This window comes from Patagioenas fasciata, chromosome Z (assembly GCF_037038585.1).
Source record: "Patagioenas fasciata isolate bPatFas1 chromosome Z, bPatFas1.hap1, whole genome shotgun sequence".
NCBI lineage: Eukaryota > Metazoa > Chordata > Aves > Columbiformes > Columbidae > Patagioenas > Patagioenas fasciata.
In genome coordinates, this window is record NC_092560.1 from 63044778 (window position 1) to 63058267 (window position 13490).

The 13490-nt window shown below is 36.9% G+C and overlaps 1 protein-coding gene across 2 annotated transcripts in view; it reads left to right on the plus strand.

Moving 5' to 3' along the window:
- The first annotated feature begins 2590 nt into the window (after nt 1–2590).
- FYB1 (FYN binding protein 1) overlaps nt 2591–13490 on the plus strand; it is a 70049-nt gene continuing 59149 nt past the window's right edge. For both annotated transcript variants that reach the window (XM_065860578.2, XM_065860581.2), the window contains exon 1: nt 2591–2696. In XM_065860578.2, coding sequence (XP_065716650.1) covers nt 2694–2696 — 3 coding nt within the window. In that variant the 5' untranslated portion in view covers nt 2591–2693. The remainder of the gene's footprint in view (nt 2697–13490) is intronic.

Sequence of the window (13490 nt, forward strand, 5' to 3'; positions counted from 1 at the left end):
TTCTTTGTGCTATGTTTTCAAAATGATTTTCAAGAATTCTAATGCAGCATGCATATTAGAATAGTGTATATAACATCAGCTGATTGATGGTATACTCTTAGTAAAGAACCTGGGAGAGTCACTCTTTTCAGCAAACTGCATTTGTGGATTTATTATATTTCCAACACCACATCTTACCACTACTGCATACCCTGAATCACCAGTATGTTTATGAAGACATGCAGCTTTACTAGAGTTATTATTCTTGCTCCTCCAAACATTTGCTGAACAACCTGACATTGTATCTTGTCTATGTCTGTGTGTCAATGATTTTTCTATGAAATCAGAGGCACATTACCAAGAGATAGAAGAGTTGTTATATTACCATCCATATTTTCAGCAAAATTCCTGAAGGAAACAAGGCTGAGGTAATTGTATTACCATTATACTTGTCAGTCTCCCTCAGTGACTTTTGAACCTCGCACACAATCACTGGAAAATTTCTTTGGAGCAGAGAGGAAGGATAGTTCTCAAGAAGTTTCATGAAAATCCTTGACTAAACAAAAAGAAATTGGTGTCCCTGTTGAGGAAAAGATATTAATGTTAACTTAGCCTTTGTCCTAGACACCAGAAGATCTACATGGAAGCAAGATACAAGAAATCAGATTTACTTTTTAAAGTTAAGAACAAAAGTATATGAGGGCTGAGCAGTCTGGAAACACAGGAATTATGAAAGCCATCAGATTGATGAGATCAGTCCCATGCATACTTGCAGTCCAGGTCTGGAAGAGTCCCCTGGAACCTTCTTTACTTGCCTCCTGACCACCACAAGTGACCCTGAAGTTTTTTATAATGGTACCAAACAAAATTCACAAAAGAGAGCAGGAAAGAGAACTGTTTCCCAGACCCCTATGATAGGAGAACATACAAAAAGTGAAAGCATACTAATGACCAAAGAACATGGATTACACCCTGTGCTATTAATACAAAGTACTAGCTAAAATTTGATTAATGAAATGTCAGTTTTTGTAAATTATCATGTATACAGTGTACTTTGCACAGTAAGTTTGGGGGTTGTGGGGATCTGAATATTGCTAGTTAACACTCCTCTTGAAGGGAAAGACAAATGAAAAGGGAGTTACATCTCAGGTAAGCAAGGTTCATCCAAAAATGTCTGCCTTACAGTATAATTCTTGCAAATAAAGTAACAAATTGTGTTGAATGATGACCACCATTATTTTAACCAATTGTATTCAAAGTATTTACCTCCTGCATAAACTCTGACAGGTCACATCCTCTCCTGAGTCTTATCACTTGAAATTCAACAAAGGACTTTATATGAAATGCTGTGCTTGAATCTAGATAGATCGTTAGTTGTATTACCTTTGCCTAAAATTCCAGTTAAACTTTGTAAAACAGATATTAAGTTATTCACACATAATCCATCTTTATTGAAACCTACCTTAAATGTAGCTAGATACACCTAATATCTTGTCTTTCGAAATGTTTTTTTTGAAATGTGTTCTTAGAGCTGCATAATATTGCACTCAAATAAATAAGTCTGTAGCTGCCCAAGTAATTTTCTGGCTTTTAGAAAATAGGTAATATGGTTGTTGACTGCCAGTATAAGTGTATGTAGTGGTATTTGCTATTATCTGTATAATAGATACTATTGATATGTTGTATTGAATGGTCGATTGAAAACCAGTGGTTTGGGACTTACAACAATGCAGCAATCCTTTCAGTGCTCTAGTACTGAGCCAATGGGGAAATTCTGATTTCATCACAGAATGCAGTTTAAATCTCGCTTCTGATACAGATAGGGTATTTTATCTTACTTTACTATCATTTTTATTTGTCCCTCACTACTTCATACAGAGAAGCTTGCTTCTTGAAAGCTCAACTTATATTTTCGTTTAGAAGTTGGACATCACCCAAAATTTATCAGTGTTCTCCCTCCCCTGCATTTAGCATGTACTTCACTCTTCTTCCTTCCTTCATCTCTTTTCATTAAGCCCTCTGTTTCAGCTTTTTTTGCTAGATCCAGCTCAGTGAAATTTATGGCCATATGCCTTTTCTCGCTTCAATTTTTGTGCATAGGAACTTTGCAGCATTGCAGAATTTAAATATCCTGTCAAGTCAGAACAACCTTATTTTTATGATAATATCAGCTATGAGGAGCTGAATAGTCAAAGGTTAATTGACAGAAATCCAGTTCAGCTTATTAGAGGAGTAAAATTACTTCAGATTTTCAACACACATGAAAATCTGAGTCAGGAGACATGAATGAAGTTGGTAGTATAGCCTGAATACAATCAAATTCAGGAACCTCAAGTACGAAAGACAGAAACAAAATAAATTTGACTTTTAATTCAGTCAAAGATTAGTAAAAAACATAACTATACAATTTTCTCATCAGCACAGAACTGTTTTTTGTTATAATCTTGGAAGTTGTAAAATGAATGCTCATTCATTGTCATTCGTCCTTCACAGTGCTTCAGTGTATTCCAAACAAATGCTGTTAAAAATTCTGTTAGGTCCCTGATAGTATGCAAAACAAGGATTTTGCTGATATCTTTTCCTGTGACGGCTGGATAGACCACATACACTTTCAAAAAAGGAAGTACACAGTAGAGGACAAAGAACATTTTTGACTCTCTCTATTAGAGTTACATATTCTTTAGGAGACTTGTGGAGACACAGAGCCTGAATCTATGGTAAGTACAGAGCTCTATTCATTTACTTTTTATTACATGGGTGCAAAAGAGTTAGTACTAAAACTGCACAGAATGTGACTGTAAAACTTTAAATATACTTCTGATAGTTTTCAATTCAGCTCCTTAGAGCTGACTTCCTGCTTTTGAGGGCACGAAGAAAGTTTTTAGGTCTTTTAGCTCCTTCAAAATGTGAATTGGTTTGTAGGTGCCTTACTGATTCTGGCATTCAAAATTAAGAAAAAGAAAACAGCTTCTTTCAAGACTAAACTGACAAATTAGGTTGTGTAGCTAAAGAAATTTGGCAGTCAAATGTCAATGTGACACCAAACAAAAAATGAGTCAAGCCTTTTAATTAGATTTCCAGAAAGCAATTGCACTACACTACATTATTTTGTTTCAAAAGTACTTCATAACTTAAAAAAAAAAAAAAGGGAACACTTGAGACTTATGCATTTATGTGTAAATCTTCAGTATAGTTGTTTTGGTGGGTTTTTTTTTTACTAATCTGTAGAATTTGTTTTCTTTAAATACAGTTTCTTTAAAATTCCAAGCAGTATGTATAGGTCAGATTTTATAAGTATTTTATTAATAAACCAAATCAATAATTGAAAGAGAAGTCATTTTACAGATAAATGTTGATAAGTGTGAAATCTGAGTAGCTTTTCAGGCCATCTTTGCTCTGGGAAATAGTTTAGAACTCCTGGAGTAGCTTGTATACTTTCATCATGGTACATAAACCCAAATAAAGCAAACTTTCCCTGAAGATAGTACTATAATACTTCAGATGTATTCCTTATTTGAAGCTGTCAGTCTTATTTCAAGAGAATAAAAGATGTATCATGAAACTTAGAGAAGAGCCCAAGCCATAGAATTTATTATCTTCACAATGAAAATGGTCTAGTTTTGTCCATTGCACTAGCACTTGAAAAATGGTGATGTGAAATAGTGATGAATGCAGAATACAGTTCACATTTAACAATGCTTCACAAATTTCAGAGGGTTTTGACTGAGTTTGTTTTACACAACGATCAAATTATTCCTGAATCTGAAGCAATGGCCTCGAAGTGTTTACATAAGTAAATTTTTGTATTTAAAATAGAAAGCAGATATTTCTTATTTATTTTTGTTGTAATGAATACCACTGTGCAGAATCATGTACTAAAGGGCAAAATACTTTGTTTATGCCAATAATTCAATTCAAGTCTTGACTTATTCTGGATTTACATATGGATAAATGGGATCTGAATAGGGCCATCGTTTCTGCCAAACTAGCATCTTGCTGTGCTGTTGCCTACTGATTTCTGGTTCTGCAGAGATTCTTTAACTTGAGCTAGTCATTCAGGAGCCCAAATATACATGGAGCTTATGTATTTGCAAAAACCCACATTAACATTTAGAAGTTATTCTCCTGGTATGATTCAATGTCTAGCTGCTTTCACAAAAGGGTGTGTTTGGAAAGAGTATGTAAATATGCAAATACTTTGAACACAGGACCTCTGCTATTGCCAAATGCAGTTTGAAAATAAGCAACAATTAACAGTTTCACTTTTTTGTTTCAATCTTTCCAAAGCTGCAGGTTGTTTTCTCAGAATTCAGACATCAATGACAATTCAAAGTAATGCAAACCATGGATTCATACACTTCCTGTATTTCCTTGACAATGTTCTATAGCACTATAGAGAAAGGAGTTCTTTCATCTTTGCATCACAGGCAACCCAGAAGGGGCACCAAGGAAGAAAAATCACATTTTTTGGTTTTTGCTTTGATGCTGCATGAGTGGAAATTAATATTATAGCAATATAAGAAGATAGGGAAAAAAAAGTAGGAGAAAAAAACAACTAACTGAAGAAGGTGGAGTGAGCAGCAATGTAGGAAAGTTTATTTTCTGTCATTTTTATGGTAGGCAGAGATCAGAATGCTTAGGAGACAAACTTATTCCTACCAAAAAAAAAAAAAAAAAAAGACAATGAACCCTTTGAATATGGAATTGGACATAATCTGGTTAAGGCTGGTTCTGATTTTAGTGCATAAAGTAAGAGATGGAAGGAGCAGAGATAGGTCTGCAGAATCCCGATATCCAAATGAGGAACAAAACATAGAAATCACTTTTTCAATTCTGACCATAATAACAAAGTTAAGTTTAAACCAAAAGGCTTAGACATAATATCAGATGAAAAAATATTAGAACTACAATTATACCTCCTGTCAGGTGTAGCTTCATGTGAGAATGAAGCTGATGAACACAAAGGAAAAATACAGCATTTTCCTTTGACTTCAAGCCAAGACAAGATGTGTTGATTTCTGACATAGAGAAATAGTCCTTAATATGCCTGTCTTCTTGTAATGATACTGGTAATTATCAGATTTATTATAAGAATCAAACAAACTTTTGAGACATGAGAATTCAGATAAATGTTCTGACGCAAATATGGCAAACCAAGGAATTTTGTTCATCTATTCAGATCTACTATTTATTGGTTTTGTTTCTTGTTTTAAAAAGGAGGGGAAAAAAAAAAAAAAGAACTTAAACAGAAAAGCAGAGAAGACTGCTGGCAACTATTTATTCATAACATCCAGATGGAGCTAGAACAGCAGTTCAAAAGTGAGGTGCGACACATTTTTCAGGTATCTCACTTTGGAAAGTGTTCACACAGCCTCATCAGTGTTACTAACTTTGCATGTAATTTGTGGCAGCATCTGTCATTCACAGGCAATTCCTGGAGAACAGCTATTGTACCATAATTTGCCCTGAAATAACTCAGTCAGGGTTTAGTGGTGTACTTCTGTAACATTCATCTTGAAAATGGCTTTGTGTTCTTCCAGAATAGTCAAAATATATTAATCCTTTGTGACCAAATTTTTGTCATACAAAAATATGGTCATTTAGTGAAGTGGTCTACTTTAATGAATGGTCAGAAAAGGTTTCTTCCTATTCACAACTGGTTACATCATACATCATATAGCCATTCTGGGGGCTGACACTGAAACCCATACTCCTAACTGCTAGGAAGGGATGCACACCCCTCTCCATCTGTTCTTTGATGAACAAAGTGTGCCTTTGCTTTATTCTTTTGCAAGAGACAGGATTCAGGCATATAAAGTGACAGGGAGGACTGACAAATATAATTAACGGTTATCTCAGAGCTAAAGATATTGGTTTCTTCATACACTCTCTAAGATTAAGATTTAGTTAAACTCACTAAGATGTAGTCAAACTATTGACATTTTAGATGTTTCCCTTGTCAACAAATTCTGCTAAAATAATCCTGAAAACTGCCTCCTTCAGCACTTATGCCCATCATTTAGGCATCTAAGTCCACCATTTAGGAAGAATTTTCACAATTGATATTCATCTGCTGTCTGACTCTGCGCGCCTTAAGTGAATGTCTACACTCCACAATGCAAAGCTACTCAGAGGTGCCCAAGGAGTTATACCAGATTAAAATCTCCATAAGCTGGAGACATAACATTGACCATGACTGGGACCAACATAGTAGTGAAACATGAGGGATGAAGAAATTCTGCTAAAGAGGAGAGGTTTCTACGCTTATCACATTGTGGAAGACCATACCACTCTTCAGTCAGTTGAACTTCCTTTTTCTTACAAACTTTCCCAGTGCTAACTCACTTGTCCAAGTTAGGTGGCCCAGCTGAGGTTTCCAAGAATCTCTCTTTGTCTTTCTCCTGTATTGTAGGGAAGGTCTAAACTGAAAAAAATAAATAAAATAAAATAAAATAAAATAAAATAAAATAAAATAAAATAAAATAAAATAAAATAAAATAAAATAAAATAAAATAAAATAAAATAAAATAAAATAAAAATAATTTTAAAAAAAGATTATAGGATCGACATCCAAGGTTTTGGACACCTCCATGTGGTGCAGCATAAAAATTTGTGTGTTTATAAATGTAGTGTCTAGTGTAGCCCATGTTCTGCTGTCATCCTAATTAGATTTTAAAATCACAGCATTCCATCAGTATGTTATTCCTCATTTAAAGGGCCTTCTGCCTCATTCCATCAGGTTCACAAATTAGATAATCTTCTCTGTCTCATGAGATTTAGCAGGCCCATTTGAAAAACACTGCCACATCACCTTCATACAGTGGTTCAGTGACCAAAGCAGATATGTTAGAAAGTTATACCTCTGGTCATGCCATAAAAAACCTAAGCAGTGGTTGGAGCAGTGCATCAAAATTAGGTTTACTGAATTCTGAGTGCTTCTGTAAATACTAGGCTAGAGAGGTGCTTTACCCTTACCTGAACTGAAGAATCCTCACACCTTTCACACAAAGTAATATCACCATCAAAAGAGAGATGGAAAAATCCACTGTCAACCACTAATCACCTTTGGTTCGATGTTAAGGGAATTCTCAGCAGATCTGCGGGTTTCACACTCCTTGGGCTGTGTTTTCTGAAAGCTATGTGTGAGTAAATGCAAGTAAAGAGGAGCTGACCATTTTTAAAAGCAAAGTACTCTGTTTTTCCAAGCACAGGAATTCTTCTAATTCTTTTCTGGCCTGGGCAAAAAGGGGATATGAGGTATACAAGGCCATCACAGTAGATTTTAAGATCATTAGTTTCACCAGACACAAACATGCAAAATATAAAACAGTAATCTCTGTATTTCAGTGCAATATTTTACAGCCAACTTTTGTGTCTCGACGGAGTCCTACTGATTCTGCATAGGAACACATGATTATATGACAAGCTGAGATATACATATATATTGATTATATGACAAGCTGAAGGTCTGAACACACTCAGAAGGACCAGCCTCACAAGGAACCCTGTGTGAAGGTACCTCTTCCTTCCTGCAAAGATCACTGAGGTCACTGGACTTCAGATAGCCAAAGAAACCAGAAGGTCCAGGTGTCTTGCATAACTGGGAATGTGGCAGATTTTGAAATTAATTTGTGCAAAAACACAACTTGCTAGGCTAAGAATAACAAAATGTTCGGGATTCTATTGCCTTTGTGAGTCAGGCACAAATTTCTGTCTGTCAAGCCCAAATGGAGCATAAGAAGTAGAGAAACACTGAGAGAGAAAAAACTTTTTCCTGACCTTTAGGCTACTTTCAAAATTACTATAAAGAAATATCTGTCCCAATGAAAGCCAAAACTGACTTTCTGCTGCACTGTATAAGACACAATGTCTTGCTGCCGACTTGAGACCCCCATGATACTATTGCAATGCGTTAATGAGAGTCCCACAACATGATTAAGGAAAACTATTGGCAAGCCAGGACGTGCTTCATCTGGCCATGTCTGTACTCACCCCATTCACACTAAAATCAGGCAACATCTTGGCCCCTTTAATAGAAGTGGAACGAACTCCAGCCTTCCCTGCCTCTGTACTTTGCAACTTGGACAAAATGCAGACTTGCAGAGATCCCTAAAATTCCGAACAACAATACTTTCGCTGAACTTTCATATGGCCTTCATCCCTTAGGGTTTTTCCTATTCGCAATGGGATAAAAGAAAAACAAAATGTGTTGGACATGTAAATTAGACAAAGGTGAATTACTTTCATAAACAAATGCAAATGTAAATCTGATGTTTATTTATTTCACTCCAAGATACAAAATGGCCCCAATCCTTGCCAACATGAAAAATGTTGTATTTTATATGTCAGCTTCTCCTACTCCAATGGAGTAAGTTACACAAGTTAATGCAGGGCATGCAGCACCCTCTGCACTGTTGTCAAGTTATCTGCTTTTTTGAAAGCACCAAAGTTGTTTGAGGAATTGTGAAGAAAAAACAAACAAACAAAACAAATCAGACAAACACTTAAAAAAAGGAAAACAAAACAAAACATAAAACCAAACAAAAACCAAGCAAAACCAAAACGTAACAACAAAACAAACAAACAAACAACACACACACAAAAAACCACACACACACAAAAACACACAAAACCAACTTGGTTTGCTTCAAGAAAAAGCTTCCACATAAGATTCCTTTCCCTGAAACTGCATTTAGTCACTATTCATTAGAGTCACACTCAAAGGTGGAAAATAGCAGCATTTGCCCTAATTTTTTATTTTGATAATAGACTCTTATTTACACTTATGAGACCTTTCTGTAGTCACTTATTCCAAACTTGTCTCATGTAAGTATATTGTGAATGTCTCCTAATAGTTCAAAACAGATAACACAATGATATCTAAAGGGGCACTTTAAAATTTTCTGTTGTAATTGTAAAGTTATCATATTTATCAGCAGGTCATCTATACTTGACTCAGCTATCTGGGATTAAGAACCTGATGGGATTTGTGGATAAAAAGTCATCTTTCTTAGGTATTTTTTCTTACAAAGAGAACATTCATACTGTTTTGTATTTTAATTAAGAGAATCCAACAAACTAAGAAGAATAAAAGAAGATTTCCATCAGTGTTACGGGATCGTAACAGGAAAAATCTGAAACAAACATAAATAGCAGCTACCTTCAGCACAATCCCCCAATTCAAAAGCTGGAGTGCATAGAATATTAAGAATAGACTACACAAAAATGTTCAAAAAGAAAGGTTCACCCATGTTCTTACACTGAAGCTGTGAAAAATGGCCCTCAACTTGTAATGTTGTCATTGAAAGGTGCGGAAAATTTGTGAGAACAATGTATTACACACATTTTAAAATGGGGCACATAGGTAGTTTTCCCAATTCAATCCCTCAATATTGGACAGTTTTTTAACCATTTGGGGGGTTACATTTTCATGGAATGAATGGGGATGAGAAAATCCTGTGTAACTTAGGTTTGCAGCTATGGCTGGTTGTTCCTTTCACTTCTGCTGACACATGTCTAACAGCTTCTCTTCCCATTAGTCACTTGTGTAACAAAGATTTGAAGAAGTGTCACAACCTCCACAATACCATGACCCTTCTATAAATCTCTGAGGGCATCTGCATTTTGATTCTGATGATGAATCATAGGGAGGCTGGTTTTCTTTTTCTCCTAGAGAAGAAAAACATTTGGAAATAGTGTCCCCAGGCTCTCACTTCTTCCTCCTGTACAAAGCTGTTCAGAATAAAAATTTAGCTAAAAATTTTATTTTCAATCAAATCTCTATTCCTCAGCCTCTAAGAGCAGTTACTAGGGCTCAGATTTATGCACTAGCCCACAAGAATTATGGACCCCCGTTAGCCAATCACTGGTGCCTTTCTGCTTCCTGCTGTTCTTCTTACCACCACCACCAGTAGCTGTTCTGTCTTTCACACTAGAAGCATCCTGCACAATTGACGATCTACACAATGGTCCATCATTTACTGGATGACCAGCAGACTGACCTTCTTTCAATGTAGTCAACGCTCAGCAACAAATTCAGTAGAGTGATCCTGAACAACAAGAAAAATGGAACATTTTATTTTTCCCATACACTTTAGCCCTTGAAGCAGAAACGCTGGTGCATGCTGCCTCATTATATGTCATGGCCTGTAGCCTCTGTGAGGAAACAGTGAAACTGAAGGAGACCCTGCTGAATTTCACCTCCTCATTTGCACATACCCTGTGAACAGCAGGTTCAGGTGCCTGCAAATAATAGACTTGGTAAGCAAATAAATTTGCACGATTAAAGAAAGCCATTATAACTTCTTTGTCTCTGAGGCAAGGCAGCACGACCAAACTGAGCAAACACAACAGCATAAACCCAATTCATTGTGCTCTCAGTAGGTAATCAGGGGACTAGGACACATGACACACAAGAGGCTCAGAGAACTGGGTCTGTTCAGCCTGGATATGAGAAGGCAGAGACTTTATTGCTGTCTTCAAATATCTAATTAAATTGCGTCATACTCATGTCAGAGTTGCACAGGGGTAGAATGAGAAGCAATGGAAACTAGATGCAAAAAGGAAAATTCCAATTAGCTTTTTGGGGGTTGGTTTTGTTTGGATTTTTTGGTTGTCTGGCTTTATTGTGGTTTTGAGTTTTTTGTTTGTGTGTGTTGTTTTTTTCTTTTTAACAGTGAGGGAAATCAACTACTGGGACAGTCTAGGAGGGGCTGCAAATTCTCCATCCTTGTCTGTAGTCAAAACTTAACTGAAGAACGCTCTGAGCAATCTGGGGATATCAGGCCTGCTCTGAACAGAGAGTTGGACAAGTTATATTCCAGAGATCCCTCCTTACTTAAATTATGCTGTGAGGCTATAATTTGTAACGGAACTGACACTGCTGTTACAGGTCATTATTGTGCAAGCATGCAGGAATGAAACCACAGAAAAAATATGTCTGCAATAATTGTAGAGAGAAAGTACTGCATGAATTAGTGTTCCCTTCTGTTTAATAGCTGAAAGGTGCAATGCATCTGGTGTACGACAGAGGGGACACATGGCCCACTTATCTCTCATTTCCCACGTCACACATTCCAAGTAGGAAATGAAAAAGGAAAAAGAAAGTTTAGCAGAAAAGAGGAGTCTCAGGAAAAAGACAGGAGAGTAGGGCAGGAAGGAAGAAGTATTCTTTTTGAAAAAAAGAAACTGTGAGTGTACCTGCAAGGCTTCAGAATACGTGGTTAGTGTACACTCTCTGCCTAAGCTGATTTTAACAAAAGAACTCTCAGCAGATGGAAAACTCATTCTGGTTTTCTGTTGTAATTTTTTCAGAGGCACAGATGAATGCATTCTTGTTTAACTTCCCATTTCTTCCATTTATTGGAAGATGAATGCATTCTTGTTTAACTTCCCATTTCTTTCATTTATTGGTTTGTATGACAGGTTAACCAGTGACTTTAAAGCCACCGGTCTTTGTGACCAACCTGCTATCACCTGCTAAGTATCAGGGATCAGAATTAACTGGTAGGCAAAATAAACCTTTTTGAAAGCCCAAAGGATTAGGCCATAGAAAGGATATTAGGCATTATGCAAATGCTAGGCAGAAAGGCCTAGTAAATTTTTTGTTGAAACATTCTTTTTAAAGATGTTTGAACTAAACTGGGTTTTCATTTTTAAGCTTTGTTGTCTTTGATTAAAACTCCCATGGGAACATTTCTGAAGTTATTTTGTGTTTTGAAATATTTATGCTGTGGGAGTAGGCTTTTTGTTGTTATTTGGGTCACGTCATTGTCTTTGTTATTGATGTCAGAAAGTGTACTAAACTTAGAAATGATATAAAGGGCTGAATTTACTTTTAATTAAACTTGAACATTCTGGATGGAACGTTTTTCCAGATCCTTGACTTCATGTCTGACAATCCTTGGAAATGTGTTGCTCACACAAGAAAATTTGCACTAGAGAACGTGAAATTGCTTGCATGAAAGCAGTTCTGAGGCTTGACTGGTTCTTCAACTGGTCAGATGGTCCAGCAAGAAGAGCATAAAAAAGAACAAAAGGCTCATATGGGAGACTTTGCAGTACAGCTCTGCTGCGAAATAGGACCAAGAATGATTCTGGTCATCTGTAGTGCAGAAATCACTCTGTGTTTGTATTTTGCTTGTTTCTCTCTAAAAGACCATGGTGTCCTGAAGGGTGTGTTCCTACCTTTTCTCTCCTCCACTGTAATGCTAACTTACAGACTCCTCACCCAAGCACTCCTCTCATGCAGTTTCTCCAATGCTGTGTTTCTTTGTATTACTCATACAAATGCTGTGTCCTGTAACCTCAACCAGTAAAATCATCTGGATTGAAAAGCACCTCTCCTCCCATGCCCCAATACCTTTTTTACCTCTCATTTTCCTTCCTTTTCTTGAATATTTTAATTTGTATTTTTTGAGTGACACATGATATAGAACAGCCTTCAACTTCCACAGGAGCAAACCTGAGGGGAGGTTGGTGAGTCACCTTTACAAACTTCAGTGAAAAATAGTAGATGTAATTACAGAGGCTTCTAGCCTTTTGGAGAAACTGTTAGGTGTCCCATGCCCCACATCAACGTCAAGAACATATCGTTTTCCTGGAAGATACAAGCTGACTGAACACCATGACAACACAGGTTCAATTTTTCTATTGTGAATTTTCCACTGATGTGGTTAAACTGTTGATTTATAGGAGGAGTTGCAGAAAACGTGCATAGGACATGTGTCAAACGTATGAACAATAATTTATAAGCAAGTAGAAAGGGTCTACAGCAAGAAATAATGTATACCAAGCCTACACAAGGGATTCCTAAAATCTGTTTGCACAGTGGCAGTAGCTGGACATGAAAGGTATTCTTGTCTTCCTTCCCCCACTCTCCTATCACACATCTTCCCTTCCACAACCCAGACCCTTATTCTACAGCCTCAATCTCCTACCTGATACCACACACAAAATGAGATTCGAATCTGTTCCCTACTTCCTTACAACATAGCTTTAGCTCTGCAATTGAGAATCCTGACTGCATCCTGTCACAGAGTCCTGTTTTGTTCTGCTTTGGCCTTAGTCCTGCACTCTCAGCCAGTGCTCAGTCTCTGCGCTGACTGAACTTACAGAACAGACTGGGAAACAGGGAGCTGGTGGTCCAGCTGCAGAGTCCAGCAAATTATAGTTGATCTGCTGGTGGGTAACTGCCTATGTGAAGGCTCTCTTCAGCCACGTGATAAGCACACTAATTACTTGCATGGAAGAATTTTAGTCTGCAGCTCAGTTGGGGCAGACAAAACTGAAAGTCACTGTTATCACAGAATCATAGAACAGCCCAGGTTGGAAGGGACCTTGAAAGATCATCTCTTTCAACCTTTAGCACTAAATCTCATTTTGAAGTAGTCTACAAACTGCTAGTACTACACATCACTTTTAATCAGCTGCTCTGTATGTGCTTACACTTCTTATGAACTCTGAGACTAGACAATCTATAGAGAGGTCATTAAATGCTACTGAAGGACAAA